Here is a 22,500-nt window from a genome sequence, read left to right on the forward strand (position 1 = left end):
TGTGGTTCCTCTACATGCTCCTGCCCTGTGCTGAAAGTTTAAAGCTCCTTACTGAGAAATGACTAAATTTTTTTGTATCTAGTTTACTGAACATATATACACTCCTGGAAATGGAAAAAAGAACACATTGACACCGGTGTGTCAGACCCACCATACTTGCTCCGGACACTGCGAGAGGGCTGTACAAGCAATGATCACACGCACGGCACAGCGGACACACCAGGAACCGCGGTGTTGGCCGTCGAATGGCGCTAGCTGCGTAGCATTTGTGCACCGCCGCCGTCAGTGTCAACCAGTTTGCCGTGGCATACGGAGCTCCATCGCAGTCTTTAACACTGGTAGCATGCCGCGACAGCGTGGACGTGAACCGTATGTGTAGTTGACGGACTTTGAGCGAGGGCGTATAGTGGGCATGCGGGAGGCCGGGTGGACGTACCGCCGAATTGCTCAACACGTGGGGCGTGAGGTCTCCACAGTACATCGATGTTGTCGCCAGTGGTCGGCGGAAGGTGCACGTGCCCGTCGACCTGGGACCGGACCGCAGCGACGCACGGATGCACGCCAAGACCGTAGGATCCTACGCAGTGCCGTAGGGGACCGCACCGCCACTTCCCAGCAAATTAGGGACACTGTTGCTCCTGGGGTATCGGCGAGGACCATTCGCAACCGTCTCCATGAAGCTGGGCTACGGTCCTGCACACCGTTAGGCCGTCTTCCGCTCACGCCCCAACATCGTGCAGCCCGCCTCCAGTGGTGTCGCGACAGGCGTGAATGGAGGGACGAATGGAGACGTGTCGTCTTCAGCGATGAGAGTCGCTTCTGCCTTGGTGCCAATGATGGTCGTATGCGTGTTTGGCGCCGTGCAGGTGAGCGCCACAATCAGGACTGCATACGACCGAGGCACACAGGGCCAACACCCGGCATCATGGTGTGGGGAGCGATCTCCTACACTGGCCGTACACCACTGGTGATCGTCGAGGGGACACTGAATAGTGCACGGTACATCCAAACCGTCATCGAACCCATCGTTCTACCATTCCTAGACCGGCAAGGGAACTTGCTGTTCCAACAGGACAACGCACGTCCGCATGTATCCCGTGCCACCCAACGTGATCTAAAAGGTGTAAGTCAACTACCCTGGCCAGCAAGATCTCCGGATCTGTCCCCCATTGAGCATGTTTGGGACTGGATGAAGCGTCGTCTCACGCGGTCTGCACGTCCAGCACGAACGCTGGTCCAACTGAGGCGCCAGGTGGAAATGGCATGGCAAGCCGTTCCACAGGACTACATCCAGCATCTCTACGATCGTCTCCATGGGAGAATAGCAGCCTGCATTGCTGCGAAAGGTGGATATACACTGTACTAGTGCAGACATTGTGCATGCTCTGTTGCCTGTGTCTATGTGCCTGTGGTTCTGTCAGTGTGATCATGTGATGTATCTGACCCCAGGAATGTGTCAATAAAGTTTCCCCTTCCTGGGACAATGAATTCACGGTGTTCTTATTTCAATTTCCAGGAGTGTACTTTTCTTCTTGTATTAGTTGTCCTTTGTATCGTAGTAATCAATGTTGCCACAACCGTGTCATGATCACTGATACCAGTTTCGATGTGGACATTCTCAAAGAGGTCAGGTTTATTTGTTGCTATTATTCCATATTTCCATCATTAGTGGGGTTCCAAACTATTTGTGCTTGGTAGTTTTCAAAGAAGGCATTTAGTAAAGTTCCTCAGGATGTCTTATCACGCCCACCAGCAACAATACTGTTATTTTCCCAATTAATTGTTGGATGATTTAAGTCTCCACCAATCATTATCGTATGATTGGGGAACTTGTGTACAAGTGAAATGAGGTTTTCTCCAAAGTTTTTGGTTACATTAGGAGATAGAGTCTATTGGGTGATAGTAGGATCCAGTTATCATTTTTTGACCACTTCTGATACTGAGTCTAGCCCAAACAGTCTCAAATGCAGCTTCAGTTTCTAACTTTGTGGTTTTGAATTTCTTGTCTATTGCGACAAATGCACCACCTCCATTTCCAGTTCACTTCTTCTTTCGATGAACAGGTAAATTTTCCCCAAAAATCTCACTGCTATCAATTTTGAGTTTCAATCAGTTTTCTGTACCTAGTATTATGTGAACTTCACTGCTTTTCATGAGTGGTTCAAACACCGGGATGGGGGGGGGGGGAATGCTGTGTGCGCCCCACATGCTGTCATCTACCTGAGCAACAGGCTCTTAATATGTAGCGCACACTTGACCCATTTAGGAGGACCCTCTTGTTCTCAACCTTATGGCACAAGTCCAGGAATTCGAAGCCTAGTTTGTCACAGAACCTTCGAAGTCTCTGGTTCAATCTTTCCACTTGACTCAGAACAAAAGGGCCACAATCAGTTCCAGGGACAACGCAGCAAATTGTGAGCTTCGTTAAAACTCCGTACACTAGGCTGATCTTCTCAATCTTCTCTACAGTTGCTGGAATGGGCTCCAGTTGACAACAGACAAGACAGGTTTCACCAAAACAGGCGAATTGAGTGCCACTGGCCCAGTTTTATTGAAGGACAGCACTTCAAACTTGTCCCTGCAGCAAACTGGGGCAGTGGCTAAGTTGTATGAGGCATCTTTCAGTCCACAGTCAACTGTGAGTGCACTTTGGTTCAAATTACACTTTTTGCAATATTTTTACTCCTTGAAAAGAGAATGGAAGCTTTTGGGAAATTGGTATATTGTTATTTTCAGTTAACTACATTGTGTTGTGAAAAGGGGCAAAGAGTGGTCAGTTGGAAGCCTCAGTATTTCACACAATGTTATCTTATACATTGTATGATCAAAATAAACTCCCACGCGAAATGCTTTCATAAAAGTAAATGAAGTTTGCTTCCCAAGACTTGTATGTGCAGGAAAATGGCAACAAATTAAATGACTCTTCTTTCTCTCTCTCTCTCTCTCTCTCTCTCTCTCTTCCTTTTTCTTAAAAAAAATAAAAATAGAAAAAATGCATCCCAGCATTAATTGCATAACACATTTGGACCTCCGTTTTCTTCATAATCCCTAAAAGAAATCAGGTAAGTTAAAAGGAAGTAACACATTATTTGAGAAAAACATTGAAAAACAGAATGACTGCATGAAGGATTAAACACTTCACATACAGTTTTTCATTTGAAGTAACCATATATAGATTTCACAAAGGCTTTCATTCTCTTGCTAGAGAGTAAAAATATAGAGAAAAGTCTGATTCGAGTCTATGCACATGGGAGTTGACTGATCTGCACGTAGGCTTCATACCATTTGACTACTATTCCAGTCAGGAAGAACTTGCCTTATGTTTATTGGCTAAAGATCAAAATGACAAAGTTTTCAGTTTCTTGGAATCTGTTAGGTTACAAACTCGACATGTGTAAATAAACTTTCCTCATTTTCTAGTATTCTATCAGTTCCATGTGGAGTGAAATGGACCCCGCACAGAAACCTCAGTCCATTTCACAAGACCTACTTTTGTGTGACTCTGGACTAGTATGCCAAAGCTCCTCGAAATCAATGTTGTCTCCGGGTCTGTCCCATCCTTGTTAATCACCTGCACTTTGTGACACTTCACACACTGTGTAATTCTGTGTACATTATAATATTGTCTGACTACTTGGTATTAGATGATACTAAAGTTCATACTGAAAGAATGATATGTGTCATGTGTAATTACTTTTGAATTCTTGTTTTGTACAGTTCATACAACATTTATTATAATTTTGCTCATTATTTTTTTCCATTCTGTTAACACACTGTTCTCATTTTTTTCATACTCTCAGTCTTTCTTGTTTGTTACCTTGATTATATGCTTTCCTGTCTTGAAACTAAAGAAAAGTGTATTCTGTGCATTCCATTGCTTCTCGTTGCCTAGCCCATGAATGTGTTCTCGAACCATACACATAAGTTCAAATAATACAATTGCAAATATATTGGATACAGATACACTATGTGATCAAAAGCATCTGGAAACCCCTCAAAACATACGTTTCTCATATTAGGTGCATTGTGCTGCCACCTACTGCCAGCTACTCCATATCAGGACCTCAGTAGTCATTAGACATCGTGAGAGAGCACAGTGGGGTGCTCTGCAGAACTCACAGACTTCGAACATGGTCGGGTGATTGGGTGTCACTCGTGTCTTATGTCTGTACCCGAGATTTCCACACTCCTAAACATCCCTAGGTCCACTGTTTCTGATGTGATAGTGAAATGGAAATGTGAAGGGACATGTACAGCACAAAACCATACAAGCCGACCTTGTCTGTTGACTGACAGAGACTGATGACAGTTGAAGAGGGCCTTAATGTCTAATAGGCAGACATCTATCCAGACCATCACACAGGAATTCCAAACTGTATCAGGATCCACTGCAAGTACTATGACCATTAGGCGGGAGGTGAGAAAACTTGGATTTCATTGTCGAGTGGCTGCTCATATCCCACAATCACGCTGGTAAATGCCAAATGATGCCTCGCTTGGTGTAAGGAGTGTAAACATTGGACGATTGAACAGTGGAAAAATGTCATGTAGAGTGACGAATCACAGTACACAATGTGGCGATCCGATGGCAGGGTGTGGGTATGGCAAATGCCCGGTGAACGAAATCTGCCAGCGTGTGTAGTGCCAACAGTAAAATTCGGACGCGATGGTGTTGTGGTGTGGTCGTATTTTTCATGGAGGGGCTTGCACCCCTTATTGTTTTGTGTGGTTCTATCACAGCACATGTCTACATTGATGTTTTAAGCACCTTCTCGCTTCCCACTGTTGAAGAGCAATTTGGGGATGGAGACTGCATCTTTCAACACTATCGAGCACCTGTTCATAATGCACAGCCTGTGGCAGAGTGGTTGCACAACAACAACAACAACAACAACAACAACAACATCAACATCAACAACATCCCTGTAATGGACTGGCCTGCACAGAGTCCTGACCCGAATCCTAAAGAACACCTTTGGGATGTTTTGGAACGTCGAACACTGACTTTATGCCTGACCTGAATCCTATACAACACCTCTGGGACGTTTTGGAACGCCGACTTCGTGCGAAGCCTCGCCGACTGACATTGATACCTCTGCTTAGTGCAGCACTCTTTGAAGAATGGGCTGCCATTCCGCAAGAAACCTTCGAGAACCTGATTGATTGTATGCCTGTGAGAGTGGAAGTTGTCATCAAGGCTATGGGTGGGCCAACACCTTGTTGAATTCCAACATTACCGAAGGAGGGCGCCGTGAACTTGTAAGTAATTTTCAGCCAGGTGTCCGGATACTTTTGATCACATAGTGTAATTGTTTATTTTAACATGGGCGTTTTATGAAGCTGATCTGTAAATGTGTATATTTTGTTGGCTCAAATAAGACACTGTATGCCAATAAACGTCATCTGAAAGTAGATGTGTGTTTGTCACTTTGTTTCCATCCTCTGTGCCAATACTTAAACAATGTAACATAACTCTGGAGTAGATTTGAGTTGTTAATACATACAGTGATACAGAATAGTAGAGCTGCTACTTCATTGATGTTTCAGATTCCTTTGTTAGTTTTTGCTTAGATCTTCATGACTCTTTCCTTACACATTTTCCATTTGGGATGACGTGTGGCAAGTTGAAATGGAGTGTTAGTATACAACTTGCTACTGGTTGCTCCTGATTCTTTCAGAGTAATTGCATTGCCCATTCTAGGCATTCAGCAGTTGATATGAGTTTTGATTTTAACTTCCCAATTCCATCAACACAGAATATACTATTCTGCTTGGTCTAACCATCAAACCAATTGATATTATACTTTAAAATTCCTTATAAGCTATATTAGTTTTATTGTTTTCTCTCATTCTTTCCTTCCAGAACTAGATGATGATGATGACGATGTGAAGCCGTTTCAGCGTAAGAAGATTACTTATTGTATAATAGATGATGATGATGATGATGACGACATCCAAGAGATACCTATCGAGCCAGTACCATCAGTTTCTGAAGAACAAGAGGTTATTCCTGTAGAGAATGGGGTAGAACCTGAGGCTGTTGATGGCATACAACCTGAGGCTGTTGATGACATACATGAAAAACAAGTAAGCCTTGACTTCCTGGAAGATGCATTTCCCACTAAAGATAAAATGGTGAGCAGTGCATGAGACCATTCATCTTTTTATTTTGTTGTTATTTTATAGTTATTTATGAAATGGCAAGTTCTTGATTAAATTCTAATTAAAATTACTTGTGCCACTTGACCATTACCACAATAGGTGGCAGCTACCACTGAGTTTTTGATGACACAGGCATACTGCAGAGAAATAGAGGATAGTATGTAAATAGGATGAAAATTTTAAAGGTATATGCTGTCATCAGATGTTACTCGCAGGCAGCTGTGCTGCTCCAGAGTGAGTGCCACCACTCAGTTCATGATTATACTTTTAGAAGTAGTTGAATAAATGGAAGTAATGACTGAGCGAAGTGGTGCAGTGGTTAGCACACTGGACTCACATTCGGGAGGACAGTGGTTCAAACCAGCGTCCAACCATCCTGATTCAGGTTTTCCATGATTTTCCTAAATTGCTTTACGCAGAATCCAGGATGGTTCCTTTCAAAGGGCATGGCCGACTTCCTTCCCCATCCTTCCCTAATCCGATGGGACCGATGACCTCACAGTTTGGTCCCCTCCACCAAATCAACAAACAAACCAGTGAATCTAACAATTAATTCATGTACATTATGTTAGAAGGGACATCCATTATTCCACATTTAAAGAGACAGGATGCTGGGGGAAAGGTAGTAAGCAAAGGACAAAAAAGAGAAACTGTTGAAAAAACTTCTGGAAGTCAGTCAGTAAATCAGTTTGTCTTGCTATCTAAAGGAGTTGAGGAAAGGCCTCATCCAGATGTGGCTGAATATATGTTGAAGCAGAATATTAGCTTAAAGAAAAAAGACATGCCGGGATCAAATCAGAATAGGAGAAGAATAGTTCTGCTTGTAGATAGCTGTAATGGGAGGGGTGTAGGACAGCAGCTTCAGGAGAAATTAAGTGCAGGATACCAGGTCACAAGTTTTGTGAAACCGAGTGCTAGCCTTAGCCAGGTGACAGAAAACTTAGGTCAGCTATTCAGGGACTTTGAGAACGGAGATCAGGTAATTATAGTTGGGGAGCAGGAAACAGCCTGGCTATGAATCCAAGATATAATATTAGGAGTGTCCTGGATAAAATAGGAGCAGAAACTGGGCACACAAATGTGGTGTTTGTGGAGTTCTTTAGCACCATGATCGGCCCTGGGTAAACACTACTTAAGGCATGTTAACACTGAGCTGAAAGGGATGCTCCAGACACCGGCAAAATCTCTCATAAGTGGTGTTCCAGTTGATGCTATTAGTAGTTGGGGATGCACTACACATGGTCTGCACCTAAATAGGAAGGGGAAAGATATGTTAGCTTATCTATTAGCAGATACTGTAAGAAGCGCCACATCACACAAGGGATGATCCCTGTGGTTAATGGGACCATGCACACAGGTTTTTTAGGTTAAAGCCAAAGTCCAGACAGACAACAATCAAGAAAAATAGAATAAAAAAAGCTTCATGTACAGTAAATATGGATAAAGCTAAGGGTAGTATCAATTTACCTCATCAAAATATCAGGAAATAACAAATAAAGTATGTGAGCTGTTAGTGTGTTTAGATCCTCTCAAAAATAAGAATAAGAATGAGATTGATACACTTCATCTGTCTCAACACCATGTAAATGTGGGAATGGAAAGCGTCAGTATAAACGGATATAATTTAGCATCTTATGCTTTCAGATCTAACGTGGATAAAGGAGGAGTTGTCATTTACATAAAACAAGGGTATAAAAACAAAACTGTAGAAGCAAGCATTTTGTGTAGATCAGCACTTTGAAGTTTGTGTATGTGAATTACAGTTAGATGGTGTAGTGTTGATGTTAGCAGTAGTATACAGGTCTCCATTAGGAGATTGGGAGCTATTCACAAAAAAGTTTGAGTCCCTATTATGTTGTCAGTCAGACAAAAGGAAGTTATTAATCTGCGGTGATATCAGTGTAAACTTTCTAAGCAATTGTGATAAGAAAAGTGAACTACAAGTGTTATTAATGACATATAACTCAGAATCAGTGATAAATTTCCCTACACGTAGAACTCAAGACAGTAGCACTCTAATAGGTAATGTGTTTGCACAGCAAGAGGCTGTAAAACTGACACATGCTTTCCCTGTCATAAATGAATTATCAGACCATGATGGACAATTGATTAATTTACAAAATCTAACAGGGTGTACATTTCAGAAACCATTAAGTAAAAGTGTAAGGTTGCCCAACCCGGTATCTAACCTTTCAGAGAAAGTTTAAGAAATGTTAATTGGCGAGATGTGTAAAACGAATCAAATGATAATTGAAATATATTTCTTGATAAATTTATATCCCTTTTTGAAAATTGTTGCCACCCCCCCCCCCCCCCCCCAAAAAAAAAAAAAAAAAAAAAAAAAAAAAACAACTAAATGTAACACCAAACTGTTTTCAAAGAAACCTTGGATTACTACTGGTATTAAAGTGTGTTAGAAAGAAAAAGAAAACTGCATGAGACAACAAGAATTAATAAAGACTCTGAAGTAATTTTCCACTATAAAAATTATTGTAGCATACTGAGAAAAGTCATCAGAAAAATCAAGAAATATGTATGTTACAGATTCAGGCAATAGAATCAAATCAGTGTTGTTAGAAGGGAGACAGGAAAAGTAACCACTGGGGTAGGTAGTATTACTATTAAAGAGACCATTTTAACCAACAGCACACGAGTAGCTAACGTGTGTAAAAACTTTTCTTAATTGTAGGCAAAAAAATTGGTGAGAATGGTTCAAAAGAAGAAGCCTTAACCAACAGTACACGAGTAGCTAATGTATCTAAAAACCATTTCTTAAGTGTAGGCAAAAAAATTGGTGAGAATAGTTCAAAAGAAGAACCCAAGCTGTACATGGAAGAGTCAATTTTGAGAAATCTTAGTCATATTTCTTTCGATCTAACAACCTCTTGTGAAATAACAGGGTGTATACGACCCGGGAGATCTGGGAAAAACCCGAGAATTTTTTCATCCGGCAGAAAACCGGGAAAAACCTAGGAATTGTTTAGAATTCCGGGAGTTTTTCATTGTTTTAGTTTTCAGTTAAATTTTTGTGATTTTGACTGGTAAGAACCAATACTTTAACAAAGGATATTACTGTATCCCGCTTCTGCAGAATAATACTGCAGCAACAAAACATGACCAGGGGAAAAAAAAGAAAGAAAATAAAACTTGAGTTGCAAAGGAAATGCGCCATATACAACAACAAAACCGTGCTCATGCAAGCGCCTGCCAACAGCAAAATGTGTCAAAGGCTTTAGGAAGACTATGCAATGCTTTGTAACAAGTTGCCTCCGATGAGCGTGGCATGACAACTGTTTAAATTAGATTTGTTTGAGCAGTAGCGGGCGGGCTCTTGCGCATGCGGAGTTGAGTCGCGTATGAGTAGTACATTCCCCTGCTTCTGGTTACAGATGTGTGGCTGGGCGCCACTACTTAATATTGCCCCAGTTCGGAAATTAGTAAATCTGGGGCTGATGCACAGAGCAGTCTGAGTTGTGGTGGGGAGGTGGGTCGTCTCCACGTGACCTGTGTTTACGTTTAGTGATCTTGTTGTTTCCTCTTCATTTATTGCTCTCATGTTAAATGATGACAAAACAGATTTTTGTGGCCGGGAGCTATCAAATGAATTAAAATACGTTTGCCTAATTACAGAAGGCTAAAATATGTTATTAGTTTTAGATTTTATTACCACCTAACTGACAGTCAAACATTAATCGCCTTACAGAACAATGAAGTTATTTTGGCCGGTTTGCGAAAGAGATTTGGCTTTTATTAATCTTTTCGGTTGAGGCAGTCAATTTATTTGAAACGAAGTGTTTAATTTCACACTAATGGCTAGTTTCAACTGTTCGCTGCATTTCAAGTGCATGTATGGTATTATGCCATAATAAAGAACTAAACATGACATAATACAGTACTGGTATTCCAAGAAAATTTGCATACGAATGTGCATTTTAAGCTGAATCATGCGTTTTAGTATGGTTCACGAAATTCCGACACTCATGAATTATCCTCTGATGTCTAGTTTCTTTTATGACATATTGTGAGTTCTTTTAATGTTTTACACATACAAACGTATGGGCTTCCTTCGTCATTGTAGCTGCGCAAGCGCGGTGACGCTTGTTTTCTGGCGCTCTCTTGCAACTGCTGAAACAAACCTATTTCGTAAGATGAGCTATGTGCGAGAATTTACCATGAATTTATTAAATCACAAAGCGTTTGACCTTCATTTATAAATCAAGTCTTTCAGGACGACCATTTAGACGAATTTCGAGCCCAGAAGATCAGACATATACGTCATTATTAAAAATTTAACTGGCACATTTGTGTGATGTATCTTAGTGTAACAAGGAGCTTAGCTTCTCTTCCAGCTTATTAACCTTCGAGACCAATATTATAGGTGAATGCTATGTATATCAATTTAAACCATTAAGTTTTCTTATTTGTGTGTTCGCGCTACTTAAGAGTGATGTTGCTATTGGCTGACTACATCACGTGTCCTACGTTGTCATCAGCTGGCAATATCACGTGACATGCAGTGTTTGGTGGATTAAAATTTATACCTTTGTAATACAAAAATATGCAGCATACATGTTGCTGCACGTCAAAGGTCTTTCAAAACATGTTTTCCCCCCTGAGTTACGTTTTCTGAAGTGCCAGAAAATTCTACTCCGGTATATAAAAACATTAACATTCAAAGGATTGATGAGTTTTACAGTGCCGGATAAGAGTATACTGTCACTTAACATGGAAAAAGTGTGTTTTCACCTTGGAGAAAGGGTATTTTTAACTGGTAAAAATCTCGGATTTTTTTTTTCTTTGTCCATGTATACACACTGAATAAGGAAAAATCATTAAATCTTCGAAAAATAAATATTCTGTTGGAGTAGATATCTTCTCTAATAAGATATTAAAACAATGTAGAGCAGTTACAGCTGATGTTCCAAGTGACATGTGCAATGTATCACTAACGCAAGGTATTTTCCCAAACAGGTTAAAATATGCCATTGTCAAGCCTCTTTACAAAAAAGGGGACACCACAGATATCAATAATTACTGGCCAGTATCCTGGCTTACAGCATTTTCATAAATTGTTGAGAAAGTAATGTACTCGAGAGTGGTTAGCCATCTCAACAGTAATGGGATACTTAATAAATCACCATTCAAATTTCAAAAATGCTATCCCACTGGGAGGGCAATATACATTTTCACTGCCCACATAACAGAGTCTTTAAATAGTGTAATTTCACCAATAGGAATTTTCTGTTACGTATCCAAAGTATTTGATTGTGTGAACTGTGACGTATGCTACAGAAATTACCATTCTATGGTATGATGCAGAACAGCATATGAATGGTTTCCCTTATATCTACAGAACAGGAAGCAAAACGTTTCTTTACGTGGTTTGAGTGTTTTAAGGAAATTTACCATCTCATCTAACAGGGAGAAATTACATTAGGTGTCCCACCGAGTTTGATCATGGTCCCCTTCTGTTCTTGATGTATGTGAATGACCTCTCTTCTTATTTGAAACAAGAAGCTAAACTGACACTTAGCTGATGATACAAGAAACATTATTAATCCAGTAAAAGAAACTCCAATAGAAAGTGATACAAATAACGTCTTTGGAAAAGTTATTAATTGGTTTTCTGAAAATAGGCTTGCTCTGAACTTACAAAAAACACAGTACATCCAATTTTCTGCTGCAAGGAGTACAGTTCCTTCAATAAAAATCACACATCAACAGAAGTCAGTAGCTGTGATAGGGCATACTAAGTTTTTGGGTGTACATATAGATGAGAATCTTAATTGGAAAATTCATATTTTGGATCTTCTAAAGCAACTAGGTTCAGCAACTTTTGCAGTCAGAATAATTACCAATTTTCAGGTTATTGAAATTAGCAAGCTAACTTACTTAGCATACTTTCACTCTCTGGTGTCACACAGAATAATATTCTGGGATAACTCAACACTTAGGAAAAAATTATTCCTTGCTCAAGAGAAAGTGCTTAGCGTAAAGTGTGGGGCTCATAGTTGCACATCGTGTAGGCATCTGTAAAATGTTAGGAATTCTTACAACAGCCTTACAGTAAATTTATTCAGTAATGAAGTTTGTTCTCAACAACATGGACCAGTTTAAAAATGGCAAATATTCATGATTATAATACCAGAAGAAAGAAAGGCTTACACTATCCTCTTCTTAACCTATCCTTGGCACAGAAAGGGATAAAATATGCTGCCGTAAAACTTTTTGATAAATTACCAGATGAAATAAAATGTCTTGCAGACAGCAGTAATTGTTTTAAAAACAATTGAAATCATATCTCCTTGACAACTCCTTCCATACCATAGATGAATTCTTGAATAGAAATAAATGACTCTATAGGTATAATATATGCATTTTGTGCCATTTAAGGGAATGGGGTAGGTAATAAAATTTTAAGCAAAAAAATAAATAAATAAATAAAAATAAAAACCCTAATTCATGTGTGCATTTCTGAAGCACTTGACACGTTCCACACCATAATTGTTACTGTGAGGTTGATTATTTGAACACACAACTAACTAACTAAATTGCTCATTTCATGCATTTTACAGAAGCCCGCAGCCTCTTTCAGCGAAATTTTCCATACTTTGCGCAGTTAGTTTCTCAACTCCACTGACACTAAACTTTTTACAGTAAAACACCATTTTTATGTTCCCGCATATTTAGTTTTCCCACTTTTTACATTAATTTTTGTCAGTCCAAACAGAAGTTCTATTCTGTCAGTACAGTGCAGTCCCATCATTAATGACCCTTTGTTACAACATTTCTCACATTTTAAGTTTTCTTTAACATTATTGCAACTTTTAACATTGATTTTGACACAGATTTCTGCAAAAAAGTGCATTTTATTCCTGTTCAAAGTCAGGCTTGGAACAAAGCAGGAAAAGCAAACAACACAAAGTTATTGACCATGTAATGTGGCATTAGCATGGTAAGCAAGATTTTCATTGTCAGTGTGTTGGGTCATGGCCGCCTTTATTACAGTTTGCAGTGTTTAGAAAGAATAGAAAGTATGCTGTGTCACTGTCTTAGTGATAATCACAATCTGGGGATAGTGACGCTAGGAGCAACCTTCCTTCTGCTCATTGCATTGTATTACAACAGCTTTAAATTTCACAGTGATTTTTATAAATAAGCACCTCTTTTGAAGACAGTAGGCTCTGTAATGGGCTTTCATGAATTGTCATTACTTCCACTTAAAATACACTAATCTGTACCAGGTGCACAGACTAAGGTTGTTACCACCTGATGTAAGACGTAAACATTCCTCCTCAGGATGCTTCTTAACATGATGACAGTTTCCACCCTCTTCCTCATCCATGATGTCCCTGAACCGAGTAACGTCCTTGTGGTAACAAGCTGTAGATTTTGTGCCTATTGTTCCCTGTTTACAAGAAATGCCAACTGTAGTGTTGTAACCAAATATTTTATTACGAGCTTTCTACCACAATTTTATGATGATTATGTTAGAACACAAATATCTTTTTAATGTGGTTCCATGAAAGACTTTTGTTTCTGTGCTTTATTTACATCATTGGACATGATCGGAATGAAGAAGGAAATATGCATTTGTATGTGTTAGCACTCAGCCATTGCCTTAATGAGTGCTGACACACACAAATGCAAGCATCTTTTGTGAAACCACATTAAAATATATATTCATTTTTAATAAGAAACTTATTATTCTGAATCATCATAAAATTACAGTAAATAAAATATTAGTTAATAGAATAAAGTTGGCAGCCTTCGTAAATAGAGAACAATAGGCATGAAATTTACAGCTTATTGTGTTTCCTGTATATTAAGTTTTCCTGCATTTTACACCTTCTTGGGCCAGTGTGATGAAGAGCGTAAAAATGGGGTTTTACTGTATTTTGTTCCTTTTGAACTGACATACAACAATGTCAGTGATAAGGAGGCAGTCTTAAGGTAAAGATCTCTTGTGTTATAAGCCACTATGTTAATAGTTAGAGCTCTGTGCAAATACAAAAAAATGTTACCTGCACCACATCCGCATGACCCTTATCTGCATCTGCAAGTTCCATATCTGCAGCCGCAGATATTTGAAGATAACCCCCCCAAAAAAGGGGGGGGGGCAATCTTGTCAGAAAAGCCATTTTACCTTCTGAAGTTGGCTGTGGAAAAGGATTTCTTGACAAGGTGCAGTTCATTATTGATGTGGAGGCCAAGTAAGGTGCATTGAATGTCATGAAGCAGGAGGTCTCAGCTGCGTTCACTGCAGCGCCTTGGAAACAGTGCAGTGTGGGCACTACGAGTATGAGGTCGACAATCGTACATAGTGCAGCTGACAGATGACGAGGCTCCACTGTCCCAGGCCATTTCAGAGCAAGCAACAATGCTCTGAGGTGTGTGTGCCGATTTCATTGTTCACAGAGAGCTACAATCCTCTATGAACAGGAACAGCCTGCAGTGTGTTGCTGTCATGTGTTAGTAGTTTAGGTAGGCATTTAGCAGATCATCATTGTTTAATTCCATGACGTTTTGCACATCTTATTTTGAAGTTAAATTTTCTTGTTGGGAATAGTAAACACACTAAAAACATTTTGAGGTAGGTATTTTTAAATTATATCAGAAAGCTTACTACATCTTGCAACATTTTTTAGCAAATAAATCATTTAAATTGCCTTGATTTATCGTGGACAAGATTGCTAGAACTTTGAAGGACTGCAAGTTAATTGACTCATACACGTCAAGTTGCTGTCCCATTATGTGTCCATATCTCCCTTCAACTACTTATACAGTTTGTTCTGAAGTCCATGTCTTTTAAGAAAGGTTGTGAAAGCTCAACAAGAATTTATTAATATTTACACATCACTCTTTATATTATTGATATCTCCTACAGTCATGTGCTCCAGCACGTTATTGAGAATGTGCACTGAACACAAGAGTCTCTTGTATTGATGAAGTTCTGCTGCAATGCTTGGACCTCTGTTGACAATGAACACGGCATGTTGCACAGTTCTGGATAAACTGAATTACTCTAATATCTTAATCAGTTCATGTTTATGTTTTCCCCAGTTTTTTTTTTATCTCACTCTTGAAATCTGTAGTGCACAACATGAAGTTTTCCTTTTTCACTGTTAATGTAATGAGCAGTCACTCCCATGTAGTTTATTGTATGGTATGAATCACTCCATAGACCAATTGTTGGTGGCCTGCCCTGGAAACATACCTCATCTTGATCAGAGGTTTCTTTTTACTTTCTCGAAATGGTGGTTGGATGAGACGGCAATTGCTTGGCCCTCACTGTACGGTACGTGGACCCCACATCAATAAGAAACTGCGCCGTTTTAAGAAATCCATTTCTATATGCCAACTTCAAAAGGTAAAATGTCTTTCCTTACAAAATTGACAATTTCTTTTTCACAGCTGCCTTGAAATTTCGTGCAACTTCAAGAAACTTATATATCTCTTAGTATTTTTTAAAAAGTAATTTTACTGCTTTTTCCAGCATCACAAAATGTTTTAAAAGATTTGAAGCCCCCACTTTCGCATCCAGTGTAAGTGTATACATTTCTGTCTACAAAACAAGGCACTATGTCTTTGATTTTCTCATTGCCAGCAAATGCATAAGCAAATTTCTTCCAAGTCAACAATTTTAACTTCCAATAATGTGACATCATCTTGTTTCATGTTACATGAAATTATGTCCATGGTGTGCATTTTATTAAAGCACTGTCACTAATGTTTACTTGGTCTTAATCATTACATGGTCACTCAGTTACTACAAGGCATTAACTGAAATCAGCAGAAACTTGGCAATTCCCATGTCTCAGGCAGTGGCTAGGGTTGTCATCCAGAATGTGCTTCACAGACTGCACAGAAAGGTTGCAGTAACGCACACTCACAAGGTGTAGAGCCCTTGGGTGGGGTCACAGCCAGAAGGTAAGAAATGGATAGAGATTTCTGCTTTACTTGGACTCTCAGACTTCAAGTTTCCCACTAACACTGCAACAGATATGTTGTGCTAATTCATGCAATCTCGTTCACTGACTGCAAGTAATGCAATTTGACAAAAAGCATGTAATAAGATTGATATTGTCCTTTAATTTTAACTATCTGATTCAGATCTTTGACTGGCGAGTAATATTCCAAGTATTGGTCAATAAGAATTTGTAAGCTACTTGAAACTTCCTGGCAGATTAAAACTGTGTGCCCGACCGAGACTCGAACTCGGGACCTTTGCCTTTGGAAGGTAGGAGACGAGGTACTGGCAGAAGTAAAGCTGTGAGTACCGGGCGTGAGTCGTGCTTCGGTAGCTCAGTTGGTAGAGCACTTGGCCGCAAAAGGCAAAGGTCCCGAGTTCGAGTCTCGGTTGGGCACAGTTTTAATCTGCCAGGAAGTTTCATATCAGCGCACACTCCGCTGCAGAGTGGAAATCTCATTCTTGTAAGCTACTTGTTTTGTGGGTGGACCACAGTTTCTGAGGAGTCTTCCAGTGATTCAAGGAGCACAACATCAACCTGGGCCACCGGTATCTACTGCTTTATGGGTCTAGTGGACAAGCAGGGTAATCTGGGTTCCACATGATTTTTGTTTGTGGATTCCATATTGTTTCCTACAGAGGAGATTTTTGGTTTCCAGAAATGTCACTGTGAGTATAAAATGCCTACCAAAATTCTGCATCATACTAACATGACATCAGTGGTACAGACCTAGAGTTTTGTGCGTCTGTTTGACAATGCTTCTTGAAAATGGGAATAACTTGTGCTTCTTTCCAATCTATCATTTTGGCATTTGTGTGATGATGAAAAAGAAGAACCACATTACGATCCTTCTCAGTTAAACACTTTTGGAGAAAGATATGAAACATTTCGGCTTTCTCTGTGTCATTCATTTCAGTGTCATTATGGTCCCAGTGTGTCAGGTCAGATGACTTCAATATCTTGACTGATTTAACACAAGACCAAAACTTCTTATGGTTTTCTGTGAGATGGGTAGGTAGAATTTTAGTTTGGAATTCACTGAACACTCAACATGTTGCTCTCCGTATGCTAGTTTTGGCTTTGTTCAGTTTTTGTTTCTCTAGGAGGCCTTGGCTGCATTTAAACCTGAGTGAAACTCTCATTGATTTCAGAGCAGCTTTCTAACATGGCTATCAACCACAGCAGGTCTTTCCCATCTCTCACAACTTTGCTCAGCACATGGTTTCTGAGGCATATTCTAAAATACTTCTAACTTTGTTCATTTATGCTCAATATTTCCGCTGCTTGAGATGAATGTTTCAATTTGATCTCACATGTAATTTGAAATCTGTTTCTTGTCACACTGGCTGAACAGAAATATCTTCCTACATTTACTATTTACTGCCATATTCAGCGATGTTGTAGCAGCCTTATGTTCACTGATTCCTCATTCTACATTAACTGGGTTGAAAAGTTTGGGTCTCCTAGTAACCAGGAACTCTAAAAAATAAGGATGTTAACTTCACAAGTCGGTTCTCTGGTTAACTGCTCAAGATAATTTTTGGATAAGACGTTTAGAACAATTTCACTCTATTACCTGCCCCTACAACCTGCCCTAATCACTTGAGTGTGCCAGTCCATAGCTGGTAAGTTGAAATAACTTGACCAAGAAATTTGTGGCCAACCTTCTCCATCTTTTCTCTTAAAATGTCTGCCATTACTGCTCCTGAGGCAGGGAGTCAATAAAAGCTGTGATTAGCATATTGGATCCACTTATAAAGCTCACCTTCAAGCAAATCATTTCACATTTGGAATCTATACTAACCTCACTTGACATAATTGTATTTTTTACAGCCATAAACACACTTCCACCACCAGTGTTCAATCTACCTTTGTGACATACATTTCAGTCAGAATTTAGAATGTCATTGCTATTAACATCTGGTTTTAGGCAGCTTTCTCTCCTCAGATCTATCTGGGTATTCTTGCTGCTTACAGGCAAGATTAGTTCTTGGATCTATACATGGACACTCATGCAGTTCACTAATACTTTATTAATGTTTCCTTTCTCCAATATGACATGACAAATGCTACTCTCTTTAATTAATAAGGCTGATATTCTTTTCTGCCTGACATCAAAAAGTATCTAATCAGATCCATGGAGGAATTTCTGTGTCTTAAAAAACCTACTTGTGCACACTGCTTTGCCAGCTGATTGTGGAGATTGAGAAATTTGCATCCAAGATTTGTCTGAGCCTCTGTTTTAAGCTTTCCACTCGTCTCCATGCCAGAGGACCATGGTTGGTTTCTAGAATGGGAATGATATTGAAAAATGCACTCGAGACTAGCTGTCTTCTCCAAAAAAGGCCAGCTCCTGTAAGCAGCAGGATGGCCTCTGAACTACAAATGGGGGATCCACTAGTGTACTGATTCAAAGAGGCAGATCCTTCTAAGGAGTGACGGCTCAGTGAATCAGAATCATTTTACATGTCTAGTTCCATAGGACCCAAGTTGAGGAGCAATTCTCCAAGGTCATGGAACATGTTAGTACATGAAATTACAAAGAAAATTAATAACAGATGAAATAAAATGTTTATGAATCCAAAAAAAAAAAAAGAAAGAGACAAGCCGTAAGTTTATGTAAACGCAGTCAACAATGTAACACACAAATCAGCTTAATTTTTCAAGAAACTTGTCAACAGAATAGAAGGAGTGACCCGTGAGGAAACTCCTCAGTTTCAATTTGAAAGCGTATGGATTACTACTAAGATCTTTGAATTCTTGTGGTAGCTTATTGAAAATGGATGCAGTATTATACTACACATGTTTCTGCACAAGAGTCAAGGAAATGTGATCAAATGCAGATTGAATTTCTGCCTAGTATTAACTGAGTGAAAGCTGCTAATTCTTGGGAATAAGCTGATACTGTTGACAATAATTGACAGTAAAGAATATATATATTGAAAGGCTGGTGTCAGAATATGCAGACTAATAAACTGGGGTCACCAAGAGGTTCATGAACTTACATCACTTATTGCCCGAAGTGCCCATTTCTGAGCCAAAAATATGCTTCGAGAATGGGAAGAGTTACCATAAAATATAACACCACATGTCATAAGCGAATGAAAATAAGCAAAGTAGACTACTTTCTGTGTCGAACTATCACTTATTTCAGATACTGTTCGAATACTAAAAATGGCAGCATTAAGTCTTTGAACAAGATCCTGAACGTGGACTTTCCAAGACAGTTTACTATCTAAACACCTAGAAATTTGAAATGTTCAGTTTCACTAATTGTATGCCCATTCTGTGAAATTAGGACATCAGGTTTTATTGAATTGTGTTAGAAACTATAAAATCTGAGTCTTACTATGATTTGGTGTTAGTTTATTTTCTTCAAGCCATAAACTTATACCATGAACTGCACTATTTGAAACAATGCCAGTGTTGCACACAGCATCCTACACTACCAAGCTAATGTCATCAGCACTTGATCAAATTATGACTTTCAGGACCCCTCTTACATCTGACTAGGGTTTTACATGTAATTACAAAACTCATTACAGTCAGAATATGTTACATAGTAATGAAATTAAAATAAAATTAAAGATGATTTGAATTTAAAGTACAGAATAGAGGCAGACATTGTTGTAGCTATTTGGTTCTCTGACATAGTGAGGGACATCAGTCCACTGTGAGGTTCCTGATACAGAAAAGGACTTGCAGAAGATGGTTGAGTGATGGTACTTGACAGAAAGGATTTGGCTCTGGTGAAATAAGTATTTCATCTGTGTTATCCATATAAAAGCTTCATGGTCTAGGGAAAATATTAGCAGTTGTTATTGTGAGCAGTAGTATGTCAGTAATAAGCTTGATCAATTCTATTGTGAGGCTGTCATGTCCAGTAGATGCCCGTTATGTCCAGCAGATGCTGATTTGATACACATGATGGATTTTTTGACAGTGTTGCCAGCAACAAGCATAATTTATATCCAGGAAATAATAAATAAGCCCCCCCCCCCCCCCGTGCGTGCACACACACACACACACACACACACACACACACACACAGAATTAAAGTGAAGACGGCCAGTGATCTCTTATGGGAATCGGGAACATGCTGCAAGTAATGAGAATAATGGGCAAAGGCCACTAGGTTAGTAATGTGTGGGTAGCTTGAGAATTTGGGTCTGATGGGAGGCTTGCTAGGGCAGTCCATGCAGTTGCGATGACCGCTGAGTCTGAATGGATTAGTAGTAAGAGCCCTGGTTCAGTTACCAGCCTGACACAAAATTTCCCCGATGATTTGAATCAATGCCCACTCACAGCCATTGTCTGTAATTACTTTGTGTCTTAATTCATAGTGATGCAGTGGTTAGCACACTGGACTCGCATTCAGGATGACGATGGTTCAAACCCATCTCCGGCCATCCTGATTTAAGTTTTCCATGATTTCCCCAAATCGTTTCAGGCAAATGCCGGAATGGTTCCTTTGAAAGGGCACGGCCGATTTCCTTCCCTAATCCATGCTTGTGCTCCATCTCTAATGGCTTCGTTGTCAATGGGACGTTAAACACTAATCTCCTCCTCCATAGTGGATGCTGGATTAAAATGGTGTCTTTTCTTTAGTAGGACATGGCTGAAAGAAACACACACACACACACACACGCTGATCAGTCAGAACATTACGTCCACCTACGTAATTGCCAGTATGTCCATATTAGGCATGGGCACAGTGGCAATGCACCATAACACAGAAGCAATGAGGCCTTAGTAGGTTGCTGGAGGGAGATGGAACCACAATCGCACACACACAGGTCACCTAATTCCTGTAAATTCCAGGGAGGGGGTGCAGTGATATCTGACACAACGTTTTATCAATACAGATGTGTTTGATGGGGCTCAGACTGGGTGAGCTGTGGACCCAGCACATCAATTGGAACTCGCCACTGTATTCCTCAAACCACTCCATCACACTCCAGGCCTTGTGATGGGATGCATTATCTTTTGAAAAATGCCACTGCCATTCGGAAACATGATCATCATAAAGGGGTGTACGTGGTCTGCAACCAGTGTGCGATACTCCTTGGCCGTCATGATGCCTTGCGTGAGCTCCACTGGGCCCACGGATGCCCACGTGGATGTTCCCCAGAGCATAATGCAGCCGCCGCCAGCTTGTATCCATCCCGCTGTACAGGTGTCAAGGAGCTGTTTCTCTGGAAGAAGACTGATTCATGCCCACCCATCATGATGAAGAAGATATCAGGATTCATCAGGCCATCAGCACTCTGTGGTCGTGCCTATGTCCAGTGCCAAAGGTCACGTGCCCATTCAGTCATAGTTGCTGATGATGTAATGTTAACATCTGCACATGCATGGGTCATCAGCTGTGGAGGTCCATCATGAAGAGCATTTGGTGCACTGAGTGTTCAGGCACACTTTCCTCCCAGGGGGCTCACAGTTCTTTTGTGACTTTGTCCATGGCACATATAGGGCCCCGATCTGCTGCAGCCCTTTCTCCCTCCCCTGGCTGCATTTCCTTCCCCTTGCACCTCCCTTCCCTATCTTCGGTCCTTCCTCTCTCTAGGTTTTCTGATTTATATCCACCTGGTTCGCTGTATTGATCCCCTCTTGACGTTTGACCTCCACTTCTAAATTTTCTGTTTTTAGTATGAGCCATTTGGGGAAGAACTCCCTCCTTAGCATCTACGGTGTGGATTCCTCTTCCTCCTTCCTTCTGTTCTTCCTTCCCCACCGTAGCTCTCCACCACCCCGCTAGATCACCATTACATGTAACCAGTCCATCTGGTGGACCTGCTATATACCCGTTTGGCTGAGCCCCCTGACAACACAGGGATCACACTACTGATACCTGAGCTTTTCCGTCCTGTGTATGCCAAAAAGTGGTTGCTTGTCTTCCTGGAGCATCTGAACTCCCAGCGATGGCTGCCCTATCACAAGGAGCCCTTGCTGTGCCAGGTGGCGCTGATTGGGAGAGCCACTGCTCAGTGTGACTGGCATCACGGTGGATGCTTGGCGCATGAAGCATATCGAGCTGTGAAAATCTGGCCGTTCTCAAATGGACGTCTCTGTGAATTGTAAAGGATCATTGAATGGTGCTTCGTATGTCCCAGTAGCCTTCCCTTCCCTGGCTACACCATGGGAGGATGGCCAGACTCACTACCTTGGGATGAAGCACTTTCCCCACTACCTTATCTATACTAGGAGAGATGGGGTCATATTAACTGCCACAAGGCCCCCCCCTCTCTCTCTCTCTCTCTCTCTCTCTCTCTCTCTCTCTCTCTCTCTCTCTCTCTCTCTCTTTTGTGAAGTGAAGTCTCCCAGCCAGTAAGATGCGGTCGTGCTCCCTGTTGATCAGAGCTTCTTC

General features: G+C 40.5%; 1 protein-coding gene across 3 annotated transcripts in view; it reads left to right on the forward strand.

Annotated features, from left to right (window-relative positions):
- Nucleotides 1-22,500, forward strand: part of LOC124604617 (SWI/SNF-related matrix-associated actin-dependent regulator of chromatin subfamily A containing DEAD/H box 1 homolog) — a 179,494-nt gene that overhangs the window by 28,700 nt on the left and 128,294 nt on the right. For 2 of the 3 annotated variants that reach the window (XM_047136494.1, XM_047136493.1), the window contains exon 3: nucleotides 5,864-6,135. In XM_047136494.1, the coding sequence (XP_046992450.1) occupies nucleotides 5,864-6,135 (272 nt within the window). The remainder of the gene's footprint in view (nucleotides 1-5,863; nucleotides 6,136-22,500) is intronic. The other variant, XM_047136495.1, reaches the window with a different exon arrangement.

This window comes from Schistocerca americana, chromosome 1 (genome assembly GCF_021461395.2).
Source record: "Schistocerca americana isolate TAMUIC-IGC-003095 chromosome 1, iqSchAmer2.1, whole genome shotgun sequence".
NCBI lineage: Eukaryota > Metazoa > Arthropoda > Insecta > Orthoptera > Acrididae > Schistocerca > Schistocerca americana.